General features: G+C 42.6%; 1 protein-coding gene across 11 annotated transcripts in view; it reads left to right on the top strand.

The window, feature by feature from the left end:
* GTF2I (general transcription factor IIi) overlaps positions 1–16986 on the top strand; it is a 77504-nt gene that overhangs the window by 39021 nt on the left and 21497 nt on the right. For 6 of the 11 annotated variants that reach the window (XM_074595749.1, XM_074595741.1, XM_074595742.1 and 3 more), the window contains 7 exons: positions 1003–1086; positions 2938–3000; positions 4692–4793; positions 9156–9221; positions 13050–13233; positions 14607–14665; positions 16309–16380. In XM_074595749.1, coding sequence (XP_074451850.1) covers positions 1003–1086; positions 2938–3000; positions 4692–4793; positions 9156–9221; positions 13050–13233; positions 14607–14665; positions 16309–16380 — 630 coding nt within the window. The remainder of the gene's footprint in view (positions 1–1002; positions 1087–2937; positions 3001–4691; positions 4794–9155; positions 9222–13049; positions 13234–14606; positions 14666–16308; positions 16381–16986) is intronic. The other 5 variants (XM_074595744.1, XM_074595745.1, XM_074595743.1 and 2 more) reach the window with 2 other exon arrangements.

Raw genomic sequence — 16986 nt, 5'->3', positions numbered from 1 at the left:
GTGGTAGTTATTTCTATGACCGTACTTTGTGTTCACATCTACTAGAAGACCATTTCCTCCTGATTCTTCCCTTTGGTTGTGCTTTGCGTTTGCTAGTTATTTACCTGGCACTCACTCGGAATTAGATGAGAATATCATACTATGTTTTCTCTGAGCTGGATGATGTGTTTGACATAGTTCAAATATATTCCACTGAAGGTGACTCAGTAGGTATTGCTGAATCTCTGCTACGCACATCACGTGAAGAGCCGTGGAAAGGGGAGATTCCGTCAGACTTGCTCCCGAAGTGATAGCATACTTCAGCTTACAGAGATCTGAAAGAAGATACTCTTCAGAATGCACAAGCTCAGCATTGCTCTGCCAGAATAATTAAAATATATTCCTTCATACACTGCTACTTAGTTTTGAAATAGTTTCCAATAGAATTAGCTTCACTTTTTTAAGCTTTACTGCAGTTGAATGCAAATTGCTCCTTCTCCCACCAAGTATTGATAGCCGTAATCCTGTTTATTTTGTTGGTGCAGGTCGCCCCAACGAAAGCATTGGGATTACAAATTTCCTTCTCATTTTTCACTGTTGGCCTTGCAGCCTGTTATGAAAATCATTATAGTGCAACAACTCTGAGTCTCTATAAATGGTGAGGAAATATATCATCTGTAGGGGCACACTGCCTTTGTTTATATTTTCAGTAATCCTTGATAACAAAGGGGAAAATATTTATGATTGTATTAATCCTATTAAGCCAAGAATAAGGAATTGCATACTGTCATTAATGCCAGCTCTGCACTGCTGCACACAGTTTAGCAAGTCTAATCCTCACCTCCTTACCCTTGTCTAGAATTGCTTAACGGCTTATGGTGAACTATCTTTACTTCTGGTTTTGTTGCACGCTGTGAATGCAAAAGGTTTCAGTGAGACAAGGGGCTTCTTTGGCAAGCGTTAGTTGAAATACAAAGTCATGGAGTGTTGGGTTAAAAAGTCTCTTCTGTCCCTGTCATTCAGCAGCCCTGTTTCCCCCCCCAGATTCCTCCCAGCACGCCCCATCAGAAACAAGCGAGGACCCGGAGGTCGAGGTCACCATCGAAGGTGAGTTCTCCAGCTCATTGATTTCAGTCTGTTGGGCATTTTTAGGTCCAAAAACTTGGACCTAAAAAAACCAGGCATTTTTACAACGCCTGCATTACTTGGTACTGAGTAAATAGGATGATGTGCCAGCGTTGACTGGAGTTTGGAGCAGGCACTGCTTGGTAAACTTATCTAGTCCAGAAGTTTGACAAAAACCACAGAAAACTGAAGTGTATTGGACGTACTGGGCTGGTTTTGAAATGCTGCGTGGCAGAGATTTGTATCTTCCACATATTTTTCAAGCATCGGTAATGAAGGATACTCATTGTTTAACAGCCATTTAGATTTGTCTTGGTTTCGACTGGAATAAAGTTAATTTCCTTACTGGCATCTGGTATTGTGCTGTCTTCTGGATTTAGGATGAGAATAACGTTGATAACACACTAATATTTTAGTTGTTGCTAAGCGCTCAGGGGCTTTTCAGCTTCTCATATTGGCCTGCCAACATGAAGGCTGGGGACACCCAAGGAACTGGGAGGGGACACAGTGGGGACAGCTGACCCCAGCTGGCCAAAGGGATGTTCCATACCCTGTGGCATCTGCTCAGCACGGGAACTGGGGGAGATGGCGGCAGGGGGACGCTGCTCGGGGGCTGGCTGGGCATTGACTACCGGGTGATGAGCAATTGCATTGTGTATCACTCATTTTGGATATTCTTCTATTCTTATTTATTAGTTTCTCTTTCGTCGTTGTCCTACTAAACTGTTTTTATCTCAACCCATGAGTTTTCTGTATTTTCCCGATTTTTCTCCCCATCCCACTGGAGGGGGGGAGCGAGCGAGCGGCTGCCTGCTCCTAGTTGTCAGCTGGGGTTAAACCACAGCAGTCCATTTGGGCACCAAACCTGGGCCTCGAAGGGTTTGAGATAATAACGGATTAATCGGAGCATATGAAGGGGATTTGTATCTATTAAGAGTTGCGGGGCATGATATTTATCATCTCTTCTTGGTATTAGTTTATTTGGTCTGCTTCGTGCTCTCGCTTTTGCTGCCCATGTTAACGACTGGTGTTGGCTCTTGCAGGCTGCTGTACTCCGCAGTGATTTGTGACGCTTTACCTGGGAGGTCTGTTCCTAGAACACTGACCTTGAGCTTAATCTGGTATTTGAGTTGTGTGCTGAAACTATTACTGTACCTCAGGTACCATCTCCTGGAGACAATTAGCAATTATACTTCTTCCTCTGAGAGGTTTTTTATGGAGGAAATACAGAATGGCACCTCCACTGCCTCCTCCCATGACGTTTCCTCCTTCATGGCAGTAGCTTGTTGGTACCTTGGAATCACAGAATTGCCTAGGGCAGAAGGGACCTTTCAGATTGTCTGCTCCAACCATCAGCCATCTTGAACATCCTTGGGTAGTGAAAATACTTCTATTGGTATTTCCTGGGAATATTGTTTCAGTTTTGCCTCGGGTTAGCAGGCAATTTAAGAATGTCATCCAGAGGTGTGTGAAGGCTGGATAGTTACGAGTGGCAGGGTGTGCGGGCAGATGCCTAGGATGGTGGACACCTCCAATGTTTTGGAACTTCAGCCCTGAACAAGTGCAGAATCTTGAAAAACTAGCAGAATATTTGGAAGAATCCCAGGGAAGGACAAATCGCTGCAACGTGCTGGGCCCTGGCCCATGCCTGCCGAGCCCTGTTCAACACGATCCAGTACCCGCAGGGGAAGAGAGGGTCTCTGGGTCTGGTGAGGACACAACAGGCGCAGGGGACTGCTTTGACGAGCGTTAGTTGAAATACAAAATCATGGAGCATTGGGTGAAAAAGTCTCTTCTGTCCCCGTCATTCAGCAGCCCTGTTTCCCCCCCCAGATTCCTCCCAGCACGCCCCGTCGGAAACAAGCGAGGACCCGGAGGTCGAGGTCACCATCGAAGGTGAGTTCTCCAGCTCATTCATTTCAGTCCGTTGGACATTTTTAGGTCCAGAAATGCCTGCATTACTTGGCACTGAGTAAATAGGATGATGTGGCAGTGTTGACTGGAGTTTGGATCATGCGCTGCTTGGTGACCATATCTAATCCAGAGGTTTTACAACAGCAGAGTGTACTGAAGCACACTGGACGTACTGGCCTGGTTTTGAAATGCTGCGTGGCAGAGATTTGCATTTTTCACATATTTTTCAAGCATTGGTAATGAAGGATACTCATTGTTTAACAGCCATTAATTTAGATTTTAAAACGATTTTACAACATCCATTCTGAAGAATACGTTGTTTTATAAGCGCCCCGTAGTACATAAAATTTCTAGTTAACACGAGCTTCTGGGAAGAATTGTACCAAACAGAGATGATGTGTTACAGGTGATGTAAGTGAAGCTTCAATTTATTTGTCTAATATCAATAAATATGAGATAAAAACCTTTATACTTACCACCTCCCTTTCTCATCTAAATGGCACTAAGGCCACTAACCAGTATCCCTGCTGTTTTTATGCTAGGATATTGATCGTAAATCAGCTGTATTTCCTATATTTGTGAATTACATGTCCTGTAACTGCTTTAAAATAGTTCTGAGATTGGCTTTTTGCAATGCTTACTTCTGGAATGAGTAAGATTAAAACCACCAGATTAGTAATTTAGAAATCAGGCAATGCACTTCAGGACAAAGTTGACACTTCTGGCGTTACTTTCACCTTTTTATAATCCAGCAGTAAAATAATTCTTACATTACCTCAACAGAAAAGGTAATAAGAGAATAGTCATTAAGTTCTTGTCTATGTAAAGACCTTTGCCACAAAAGTAAAAGTGTTCTGAAAAGATTTTCTCTAACAGAATATAGTACAACTGCACGAGAGATGTCAAGGTGTAATATTATTCTTCCCAAGTAAACTATACCCCTGGTGACCTGGGCAGGTGCTGTTCTGTATGTGAAATTAACTTTAATTTTCTTTGCTTTAGCCATTTCTGTTGTCTAAGGTTGCAGGTATTGGCAGTTGGACAGTCTTAAAACTCATTAACTGGTAGGGAAGGTAGTGTTTTGGATTGGGAAGTGACTGGCTAAGTAGCAGCTCGCTGGAAAATACCCAGCATTTGCAGTTTTCCCCCTGTTTGTGTGTGTTTGAGGTAGGGTTTACCTGTTACATGAATTTTAGTTACATCCATCAGTTTTACAGTGGTTTGAAACAGGTTTTAGCACCTTTGAGCTCTTCAAGATAAAACTTAAGTGCTGTATTTCAGGACTTATTAGTGGATGGAAACTTCCAAATAGATTAAAAAATGCAGTCTCTGTCTGCACAATTTATTTCCTGACTTCTTTTGCTGTTGCTTGTTCATTTCATGATCATGAGACGTCCGGTTGTGTTTCAGAACACAATCTTGTTTTCCTTGGGAAGTACAGAAGCTCTGCTTTTTGCTACCTTACGCCTTGTGCTGGTTCACTTACACAAATTGTTTCTACACAGGCCAGTAGCTTTCTAAAGTTACTCAGATAAGTAATTAGTTGCAAAATTTGATGCCCTGATAAAGCACAGTTCAATACTTGCATTAGAGCTTTGAAATTCAAAGCAGTTCCAATGTTGCACGTGAGTTCTCTGAACGTTAAAACAGTGATATTTTTATGTTTCTTGAAGATGATGACGAGTACTTGCCCCCTAACAAGAGACCGAAGAACACTGAGTCAGCTAATGAAGCTGTCAGTACCGGGAAAAGAAAAGTGAGAGAGTTCAATTTTGGTAAGATACAAATTAAAGGTTATTTTGTCTCTCTGCTTTGTTTTGTAAAAAGGTATTAGACAATTTCAGCCTGCAGGAGTGAGACGCGCCAGTGCAAATATTCATTTAGGAGCCCCGGGCTCTTTGTAGTTGTATTGCAGCAGTGTAATCATCACCATCATCGGCTACCTCTGTTGTTTCTCATTGTCCAAAATGACTATCTAAATAGACACAGCGAATAATTTAATAAAATAAAAATAAATCTAGATTTTTGTAAGCTGACTTCTTGGACAAGATGGCCGGAGTGAATTCACTGGTGTTCTGAAATACGGCACAGCGGAGGTCAGGATCCTGTCAGACTGGTCTTCCTCTGTGCATCCTGCGAGCAGCGAAGCTGTGCTGCGGGGAGCCGCCTTTGGGAAGGTGATCAATGACTGTTACGCCGAGTAGCCTGCCAGGATCCCTGTGGGCACCCAAAAAGTTGGGGTCTTTCGGGGAGCGTTCTTTCGTGATACCTTGTGCAGAGTTCTCACTGCAGAACTGCATCCGCACGCTGTTGTTACTCCGGTTAAAGAGACTGCCCACGGGATTTGTTGCAGCCCCATCACTTTCCTTTATTTCTCGTTTTGGTTTGGTTTCTGGGCAGATATCCCATGAAATCTTCCATAAGGTTCTGCACAATCAGGAATATGTCCTTTGGCGCAGTGTTGGGGAAGTTTATTAAGAATCCTGGGATTTGAGGTCAATTGAAAAATCCCCACAGAACGTCTTCTGACATCTGTTTTGTGTGAAACGTGCTATTTCATGCCAATTTCAGTGAAAACGAATAAAACATTGCTGAGGGCTCTATTCTCAAAAGATCATTAATACTAATAGGAAGTTCCACATGTAGCATTAGTTAGTTTTGGTTGGGTCGGGAGAACGTAATGGCAACATTAGTGGAAGAGAAGATTTGAGCAGTTAATACGGCAGCAGCTTTTGCTGGAATATATTCCCTTAGTAGAAAAACAGCATCTAAGCTTGGGAGTGGGAGTTTGAAGGGGATAGACAGTGAAGTTGATTAGACGTGGAGAGCAAAGGTAATAAAATATTAGGGTGACAGAAGCTTGAGTTGAGCTTGCAATGTTGAAACACCAGTTAAGGAGCATCTCACGGTTTTCCTGGTCGCTGCTGCTTCCGAGGTGGCTCGGTAGATTCTCTCTGTGTGCTGCTCTCAAGAAACTTTGCCGTGCAGCTAGATGGCAACGTTTTGCAGCTGACAGATTATTCAGAGGTCTTTATTCCTGGGCTTCCTAAATTGTATTGAGGTTATCTCCCCTCCTATTCACTTTCGGGGTTCACCTACAGAAAGTGGTATCTCTCCACGGTGTTGCAAGGTCTGGTTAAAACACGAAATGAGCGTGAGGAACTTTGGAGGAGCAGAATTCATTTGCTGTAATGAAAAGAAAGGAGCAACTGTTGGTAGTTGCAGTGCTGCTGTTCGGGCATTTCAGACTTTGCACCTTGGTCTAATGAAGTTGAATATTAGATAATTGGATGGGAGAAAGGAGATGTTTAATTCTGTCGTGAATAGCTGTGGAATGACAAAGGACACGCACTCGGACGACTGGAAAGGAGGTGTAGATGCTCAGAGAGAAATCTGTCTCATCTGATAAGGACTTCCAGTATTTCACCTAACGCTGATGAGATCCAGATGCGTGGCAGCTGTCTGCTGGGGAGAATTCCTGTTTGTCTTGATTGAGTCACAGATCAGGTACCCCCAGTGGCCCGAGAAACAGGCGGAATGATGGGCTGTGCTCTTAGTTTCGTGCAAACAGGAAAACAAAGTGGAAAACAAAGTAATTGTAACCAGGGGGAGGGATGAAAAGTGGCTGGTGAAATGCTTGATAGAAATTGATAATCTTTGGGGAGGGAGGTTGGATTTCAAAAATATTTCTGAACCAACTATTTAAGGCTAAAAATATCTTTGCTGAAAGGAAATGACATTGTCAGTAAAAATCTCTTCCCACAGCATTTTTTTTTTGCTTTCTTAGAGATTTTATCAAAGGCTTCGAGTTGCGGCTGGCAGTTGTGTCATACCCTCTTAGTGAAAAAAGAGTCCCCTCGGCTGTTGTCCCACCGTGACAGTGATGGGAAGCCTGTATGGTTTTTCCCCATCCTGACACACTGTTGAACACAGATTTTGCCAGCCTACAGCATGCTTGGAGTTGCTGTGTGTTTTCCAGTTTATTTCCCCACAGAGTATTGGGAACAGGAACGTCCTTAGAACTTGAGCATCATTTTGTGTGCCCTGCGCAGGTTGCCTCTGCTGTGGTGGATGTTTTCTGGAGCAGAGAATGGGATAAAGTGAAGAGACTGGACAGGCTGGGGAAGTTTTTAGGATTGTTACTCAATTGGGATGGTGTTTCCCAGGTACCGAAAGGTTTATCTACAGGACTAAGAGGAAACCACCACTGAGCTTGGTGCCTATGGGAGAACTAAACTGCTTTGTGGAGAGTGATCACCAAAACAGAATATGAGCTTAGCGTTGTGGTACATTTTCAACTTCACTACGTGAACACGAAGTGTGTGACAAAAGAATGTCTTTACAGTAATTGGTCCAAGTCCAAGGAGTTCATAATGCTGGCAATCTGATTGAAAATCTTGCTGGATGCCTGACAACCCCTCTGAACTTTGAAATATCTCTGTAGCCTAACTTGGCAATTTACTCATAAAATACAAAAGTAGCTAAAAAACACAGTGTGCTTTGCCTTGTAATGTGTCATGATATTCTGGCTTTTTTCCCTCTGACGAAAACCAGCCTGAGTTTGAGAGGAGGTCGTTTGCTGAGAGCTTGATGAGCTGAAGGGATCTCAGCTCCGTGCCCGTTTGCTCTGGGTCACAATGTGGAGTCACGCCGGTGCCCTTGCAAACCCTTGGCCCAGGGCCATGCGTGTTCACATGTTGAGTAAAGCGGGGTTTCCCTTTCAGCCGGTAAATTCTGACTTGTGTTTTCCTGACTCTTAGTGGGAAAGCTGCTGTTATCCATTGTTCCGTAGCTCAATGAAAAAAATGCAGTTGATGGTTGTGCTGGAACCAGGAAGAGCTTCACCTGGCTGCACATCTGCAGTTAGAGGGAAATATTGCAAGGTTGAAGTGACGCAGGAGTACAAAACATTGAGCCCAAGTCACATTTATCAGCTAAGAAGCTGTAAAAAGGGTGGCAAAAGCAATTACATAGATTTATCCCCAAGGATGTAATTTCAAAATATAAACAAGTTAATTGATGTCGGTGATATGCCAGGTCACTAGACTGAAGGGGTTATGTCTGGATGAGAGGCAGTGTGCCAAAACAGCCTTTCCCCTCTACACAAGGCCTTATTCTTGCGTACATCTGAAGCATGCTGTTCTCTTGATAGCCATGGAATCACACTTAAAAACTATAAGCTTAAAATAGCCACCAAAATTGTGTACATTGGTCTGAGAATAAATATTTTAAACGCTTTTGATATGGACTCAAAATTCAATCCTCTGTCTTGTCCGATATAAGGATTTTTTCACAACTGGAAGTGTAATAACTTGAGTGGCCTCATTTTTTGACCTCTGCAGTTACTAGATTCAAGTCTTCAGTGTAAGAAATAAGCTTTAAGTACACTTGCTTATTAACTCATTCTTAAAGGCCAGCCAGCGTCTGGTACCATCTACAAAAGAACTGCAGCATTTTCCTTAGAGCATTGAGCTACTACAAAAAGCTGTGAAAACGTGTGCTCTCTGCCATAGGCAGAAAATTAGATGTTAGAATTTTGCTGTTAAATCCAGCTCTCCGTGGAACACAATTGGATTTGGATAACTTCTGTCTTGCAGCCTGCATCTTCTTTCAGAAATAGGATTCGTGGGGATGTTTTGCAGCATCAGGACTTGGAGAAGTACTGGATTAAGGTAGAGGATGGTGTGATGCCTCCTGACCCAGATAGTTGTACAGATTTGCGCCAAAATAACTTCATGTACTCACTGTAAGCTTTATCAAGCTTCACTAATTAAGCTTTTCAGTGCCTGGATTTAGATAACTATCAACAGCAGCTGCAAACTGACTTTACCCCTCATGGTAGTGAGAGCTGCTGAGCAAGCCACCAAAGAGAAACCACTTTAGCCAGGTTTATGTTGTTTTAAGCTTGATTTATCATCTGCGCAAGTTTTGGAGGTCATCTTAAACATTTTATTCTACCCTTTTTCTTTCTGAATGTATCCATGTATTTTAAGGTGTAGCCTGTGCCGTACTCACAGGCACCTGTATGCAGGTGAGCAGTAAAAGCACGCTGCGTACTTCAGTTAGTGGTAACAGATTTAACAAGAGATTCTGTGTCTCATTTGTGCTCTGACATGTCCTCCCTTTTTTCTTTGCAGAGAAATGGAACGCGCGAATTACAGACCTGAGGAAGCAAGTTGAAGAGCTGTTTGAAAAAAAATACGGTATGTGTAACACTCCTTTCCAACTCTAGTTGCTTGCCTCTAGTGCTCTGACACCATAAATCGCAGCTCTTTGGCATGCGTCTTGTTGTTGGCTCGGGAGCACACTGGTACTGACTGCACCAAAGGGCTAAATATTATTAGAAGACTTAAAACTAGGGAAAATAGCTTTTTTGGTGAGCAGAGTAATTTCAAAATTGGGTGCCTGTTTGGCACCCAAGTGCGAAACTTGATTTTATTTTCCAGTTGCGCTCCATTTCGTGGAGCACCGGCGTGCTCACAGCTTGAGCACACGCATTTGAGAGAGCTGGCCTTCTTTCTGTAATCACACTGAGTCCTTAAGTGAAATAATCTTGTAAAATGGCTCTGGGGAGAGGTTACCACTGACGGATTGTTCCTTTCTGATTATGAATGATTTGCAGTGAAGCAACAATATGTTAATGGTTCTTGGAGAGGAAAAGAAGCACACGTGTTAGACTTTGGAATTTGTATCCGGACATTGCACCTACCTAGGCATATTTTGCGTCCATGTATCGCACACTAAAACAGCATCAGCAAAAATTTCAAAATAAATGCTGGTGCTCCTCTGCCGTGAAAAGTGCAAGTGCTTTCAGAATGGACCCTGTGCTGTTGGTGTTATTACGTGTTTGGGGTGTGACTATCATCTGACATTTAAACAGCCCACTGGAAGCAACTCACACCAAGTAAAAACAGTTCAGAATCTGATTCACAGTATTTTAATTGCTCTAGAAAGGAGCATCGTTCTTGGTGAATTGCTTTAATTTTGGGTTTGGTGTTTGCACATAGCCAGCCTAAAAACCTCCTGTGGAGTCTGTTGAATACAGAGCTATTCCTGACTTTCCGTAGCAGGCCAGATGGTATTAAATTACCTCCTTTTTCCCTGTGGATGACAACATTTCATTGATTCACAAACCAAATCCATCTCAGATTCCAATTCTTTCAGTCTCTATGGCCATGCAATTTCCCATTTGCTGAAATGAGTTACGGATGTCCAGAATTCCCAGAACGCTCTTCAGATTTGTCGGCTTAGACTCCTAGAGTGGTTTGGGTTGGAAGGGACCTTAAAGGCCACCCAGTGCCACCCCCTGCCCTGGGCAGGGACACCTCCCACCAGCCCAGGTTGCTCCAAGCCCCGTCCAACCTGGCCTTGAACCCCTCCAGGGATGGAGCCTGGAAGCTTCTGGAGATCCAAAGGGTTTTAGCAATGTCAGTCATTGTCATCCATTACAACTGACGTGTCTGAAAATATATATTTTTTTTTTGTGTTTAGATGCAAACTAAATGGGATTACTTTTAGTGTAAATACAAGATAGCGACTCACAAATACAGACTTATATGTAAAAATGAAACCTATATTCAATAGGATTTCTGTGCAAAAACGCTTAAGTTTCCAAATTTAAGAGGCTTCACTGCAGACTGTGATGCCGGTTGTGTTCCTAGGCTGAATACTCTGAAGAGTATTTGCTAAAACATTTGCTGATTTAAGAGAAATACAGACTCTCACTTGTAAAAACTTACCTGTTGTTAGTTACTTATTTAAACAAACAGGATTTTTGCTGCTCTGAAGCTGTTCTTACTTGATTCGGTGTAGCAGTCTTGATTTTAGTGATGTTCTTGGTCTTCTCCTGCGGCGCACTGCAGTTCACAAACGCTCCTTTCCATCGGAGGCTCGTCTGCTGGATTCGTTAGCTTTTCACCACTTGCCACAACAGCCTCCGGGGCTGAGGATAATGATTTTTAATTTCTTGGAAGAGGTATACAACAGCAATAAAAATCTACTTTAGTGAAGGACTGGTGTGATACATGACAGCTGTTTTGCTGATTGTTCTGCAGCTCCTTTGACGCAGGTTTGAGCAGGGTTTCTTTAGTCTTTTTTGCTAAGAGCCATCTTCAGGTTCGTGTCCCTCTCTGAACATATCTATTCTCCAACTCCAGTTTTGGCCACTTTATATTTGGCAGTTGAAACCAAGTCTAGTTGAAACACGGTTCTTCTCACAGTTTTCTAAAATTTTGGTACTCGTTTCTCATCAGAATATAAAACTAAGATACATACAGTATTTTCAAAGCCTCCCTGTTTTGTGATAACCAGACCTAGAACTGTTCTGCTTCCAAGTGGTTGAAAGACTACGTTACCTAAATGCCTTTAAAACCTGAATTTTTTTATTACTTTCAAGAATTTAATGAAGTCCTGGACCACATCAAAAGAAGTGTGGCCAGCAGGTTGAGGGAGGTGATTCTACCCCTCTATTCTGCTTTTGTGAGACCCCACCTGGAGTCCTGCATCCCGCTGTGGGGCACCAACAGCAGAAGGACACGGAGCTGTTGGAGCGGGGCCAGAGGAGGCCCCGGAGATGCTGGGAGGGCTGGAGCCCCTCTGCTGGGAGGACAGGCTGAGAGAGCTGGGGGGGTTCAGCCTGGAGAAGAGAAGGCTCCGGGGAGACCTTCCAGCCCCTGCCAGGCCCTAAAGGGGCTCCAGGAAAGCTGGGGAGGGACTCTGGAGCAGGGAGGGGAGCAAAGCAGTAGGATGAGGGGGGATGGTTTTACACTGGAAGAGGGGAGATTTAGATGAGATCTGAGGCAGAAATTCTTGGCTGTGAGGGCGGTGAGCCCCTGGCCCAGGTTGCCCAGAGAAGCTGTGGCTGCCCCATCCCTGGAGGGGTTCAAGGCCAGGTTGGACGGGGCTTGGAGCAACCTGGGCTGGTGGGAGGTGTCCCTGCCCAGGGCAGGGGGTGGCACTGGGTGGCCTTTAAGGTCCCTTCAACCCAAACCGTTCTGTGATTCTATGAATTTGTGGGTTAATGTAAGCATTTTGTACACACTGATGTCTGAACCACTGGACACTTTCATGTGACATTAAGTTGCTTGAAAAGGTGCCCTGAATAGTTTTGCTTTCAGGAACCCTGCCACAACATAGCTGTACTCTAATTTGGCCTTTTTCTCCTCAAATAATTTTTTGCATCTGATTTCCATAGCAAAACAACAGAATGTACCAAACTATTTGCAGACCAGTCAGATGGTAATAGAGAATTCTTGTTGCGTGGCCTACAAAATTAACGTAGCCTCGTGAATATAAAGAAATTAGCCCTTTTGGTATTTGCAAACCATCATGCCGTTGTCCCATGTTTGCCAGCCTGATAGGGGTATTGCTGTGATTACGGTCCTCATAACTTAAGAAAATACTTTGAGGTTATTTTCCTGCTGTGGGTGAATCTGTTATTTGCTTTTCATTTGTTTCAGAGATTCCATTAGTAGCGACACGCTTTTTTTGATGGTGATAGAGGTGTATCGTTTATTTCATTAGTGATTCCCTGGATTTCTAAAATATTCCAAAGCTTTGGGAAATTCACTCAAAAGAAGGGTGTGTGCCCCTCCTTCAGGGCATTAATGACTCTTGTAACCCAACAGTAGAAACAAATAGTAATAATCAGAGCTAATGAACTCAAACATGTTTGGTTTATAATTAAGTCTAGATAATTTTCTCTTTCAAAATGTGCTATTAAACAAAACCAAAATACTGTGAAACTTCACTGTAACAGGTGCAGTGTCTGTTATTAAATGTTTACAGACTAAAGGGAAAAGAGGAGACTCTGCATATGTCTGCAGGTCTGCGGCTTGTTTACTGTGAATTAGAGCGATTTTGCTATAAAAGAAAAACAAACCCCCACAAATAGGAATGCTTGCATGTTTAAATGCGCTGAGGGGGTTATTGCCTGTCTACTAATTGTAATGTTTTTCACAGTGATACCAAACAGATGATTGGAGCAGAGCTACAAGCTAGTCTCATGGTTTTGTTCTCCTTTTTTCTTAAAGCTCAAGCTATCAAAGCAAAGGGGCCAGTGTCTATCCCGTACCCACTCTTCCAGTCACACGTGGAAGACTTATATGTGGAAGGGCTGCCAGAAGGAATTCCCTTCAGGCGGCCATCCACGTACGGCATTCCCCGTCTTGAGAGGATACTTCTAGCAAAGGAGCGGATCCGGTTTGTGATTAAAAAGTAAGGAATTTTGCATTTTTGTCCCTATATTACTCATTGTTTTCTGCTAGCGTGTTGATGCGTGTCCATGGTGTGTCTGATCAGAGAGTGTATGGGAAGGGAGACCTTAGATGTACGTAGGAACCGTGTGAGGGCTCAGTTGCCTGCCATAGCTAGCCTGGCAGGGCATCGTATGCCTGTGAAGCGGGGACACGAGACCCAGGAGAGGTCCTGGGCTCCTTTCTTTCACCTTCTCTCCTTTCTTGCCTTAGTGTCTTTCCTGGAAGAACCTGGACATTGCTTACTACAAAAGCAGGTGGTATTGGGAGGGGGCCTGGACAGAGCCTGAATTCAGGGTGTGTGGGAAGAGATGCCGGCATCTGTGGATGCGGAGTGCTAGGTCCCAGAGGTGCGGGGCTCTTGGAGACCCAGTGCTGCGGGTACAGCTGTGGCAGACCCACGCGCAGCTTTGGGACTGGGTGGATATTCACCTCTTATAGTTTGGGGCCTCACTTGAGACAGATGTGCTGTTTCACACCGCAGGTGGGAGGTTACCGTTTAAATGAAGCTTCTGTGACCAACAGCTGATGTTTTGCTGTTGTTGAGTGGCACAGGGCCTAATCTGAGAGTTTTCGAAGTGGGATGGAATCTGCTGATTGGCGTGGTCAGGCTCAGAGCCGGTGGTCGTGCTGGCCCACGCCTCTGTGTGTGCCGCCTTTAGCCTGGGTGCCGATTGCTCAAATTTCAGAGGTTTACATTCAGTTCCCGTTACCCTAATGCTTGCGGATAACCAGAAAAGAGGTAGAAGTGTAGATCTACCTTTTGGCTCGCTTAAAATCAGACACTGTGTGTAGGTTTTAGTATTTATGCAATGCTGGCACCTGCTTTTGTCAAATTTGTCTTAGTTGTTAACAGTAATTAATTTACGCTGTTCATCGGTTTTGTAATGTGTGGTGACCAGAGCAGCTCAAAAGCCAGTTCAGCTCTGTGAGAAATGTCAGGATTTTTAAACCTTTTGTTGTTCTAATATGGATAAAACTAGATGTATTTGGGAAACAGAAATGTCTGATCTGAGATTTTCATTTTTAAAGGTTACATTTTTCATTTGGATCTTTGTTTCGGATGACCTCAGAGATAATTTTCATGTAATCTTTATGTTACTGTGAGGTGTTATGGCTCTGGTGGATATGGGTGTCAGGCATGAAAAACGTTTTTGTCAGTAGGGTTCCAACCAGCTCGTATAATACTTTGGTGATAACTGGAATTTAATGTTGGGGATATCCCCTGTTATTTTTGTTCTGATCCTTCACTGATAACTTGTATTTGCTGCAGAGGCTGTGACTGGTTTATCCAAGCGCGTGTCACTGTTGAAGCACGTATCTTAAATCTTTTAGGCACGAGCTTTTGAATTCGACACGAGAAGATGTACCGTTGGACAAACCAGTTGCAGGAGGTAGGTCTTCAAACATGTGAGTTGTGCAAGCACAGTATGATTTCCCATTTGTCAGTCTAAGTGGTGGCTACCATTTGCTTTTACTAATAACACATTGCAAATAATTCTTCCTGTTCTGAATTTTCTTTAGCTACCAAGTGACAGCACTGGCTATCCAAGCTGGTGTTACTAATACGAACACTCTGTCAATGGATTTGATTCAGCTGGACAGAAGGAAAACTGATGAGCTGAGTGTTAGTCTGTTGAGATACAGAAGTAAAGGCAGTAATTTCCACAGCTGATAGCGTTTACTGGGTAGGGAGCTGTGTGTATTATGGAATCATTGCTTATATATGGTATTTGCCAAAATGAGATTAACTGAAAAGCAGTAATGAACATACTGGTTATAGTGACATTTATTATTGTAGCATCTGACTTGCTCGGATGACGGGACTCCATTTTCACGTAGCAGTGCAAAGGCAATGCGGTCTAACCACTTCTCAGCAGATGCGTGCTCTTACATGTTTTGTCTCCATGGAGCACCCATCCAAGGGTAACAAAAATGACCATGTGAAAACAAGACTACTGGGTGTAGTAGTGTCTCTTGGGCTTCAGGGCTTTTTTTTTTTTTTTTTATTGTCCAATTAAGCTGAGTGATGGAAGCTTATAAGCCTGAACCAATGGTAGCAAACAAATTGCTCCCAACCCCAAAATGCTAACTGGCAACCTCAGCCCAACTGTGAATTTTTAGTAATACCAGAGAAATCCTTAGTGCAGCCAGGGACACAGCATATAAACGGTAGTATCTGCACTACTGCAGGACCATTATGTTGTATTATATACTCATAGTCTTCTGTTGTAAAAAGTATATCAAAGGCTGTACTGAAAGTGAACATTAAGGATCTAAATTAAGCAAAGAAATTATGTCATAAGGATATCACTTTAACGCCCGTAGAAATTAAACTTTTCCTGCAGTATAAGTTAACTTAGTGTCTTGAGTCTTAATAACCTACTGTTCCTTTAAGCACCAAATTTGACTACACAAGTAGTAGGTAGGCTAATGACCGAGTCTTAAACTTAACTGTATTCTTATGCTGGTTTTTAAATTAGCCCTTTTGTCTGTTGTTTTTGTCATATTTAATATGGTTATACTGATAACCATATTGTGGTTATAACCATAGAAGTGAGGAGCAGGCTTCTCTGTGTGCCCGTTGTACAAGCTTGCTTTTGGGGTTGTCGCTGCTCAGTGAAAGTTCCCGGAAAGCAAGTTTTCATCCCGTATGCATACCAAATTCTGCACCAAAGGTCAAGATCATTTTTTAGAAAATTAAACTAGCAAAACACTAATCCCATCTGCAAATGGCATCTACAGATCGGAGGTGGATAATGAAAGCATTGCAGTTCTTCATGCCAATACACTGTCTGTATTTTGTAGCAAGAGCGGTGTCACCGGTTCAATGCATTTTTGTACAGTGTACATATTCTGTCATTTTTTTATAATTAATTTTCCTAGTTCCAAGTTGAATCCAGACTTCTTCCACATAGTATTTTCTGAGTTACCTGAGAATGCAGAGTAGTTATGCCTGCTGTAAACTGAATAACTGATAATATAACCAAAATAATTAAGGAATGTTGTCTTTGTTCTGTGTCACTCTCACATACAGTGAAAGAGGAGTGGTACGCCAGAATCACCAAACTGAGAAAGATGGTAGATCAACTCTTCTGTAAAAAGTTTGGTGAGTACGGTATTATTATATTTTTTTCTTTTATGGCTTTGTATTTCTTGAAGGTTGCTTTCATTATTTCCTTTGCACGTCTACATGAATGAGACCTTTGATCGTTTTTTTCAAATATTTAAAATCCTGGAAGTTGAGTGAAAAAGAATGTATTACTGTACTGCTTATACAACAAGGTAAATTCATAGTTCAAAAAAAATTATAAATCTTATATGTACAGCTCTTCCAATTGCTCTCGGTTCCTTCCTATTTGGATTTTTTTTCCTTTGATGGTGAATAAAACAACCATTTACGTATTTATTTCCATTGCAGTATCATTCAAATTAGTATTAGAACATTTCTGGGTGAATTTTTATATTCTCTTCGATGTTAAAAAATAGTCAGCTTCATAAGAGCTAGAATAAAATGTTGCATGATGCTCTATAATAGATTAAAAACTTTGTTAAAACCACTGTATTGCGCCCCAGTGAGGAACCCAGTAATCTTCAGTCTAGCATCATGATTGCTCGGTAACACCATGATACCTTATGGTAGATTTTTGTGGTTTTGATGTGCTGAGACTTGGAGTCTGTTGGGTTTTGATGTCCTGGATTGTCCCAGGTCCAG

This window comes from Larus michahellis, chromosome 7 (genome assembly GCF_964199755.1).
Source record: "Larus michahellis chromosome 7, bLarMic1.1, whole genome shotgun sequence".
NCBI lineage: Eukaryota > Metazoa > Chordata > Aves > Charadriiformes > Laridae > Larus > Larus michahellis.
The sequence above is the reverse complement of the archived record's forward strand: the minus strand, read 5'-3'. Positions and strand labels throughout refer to the sequence as shown.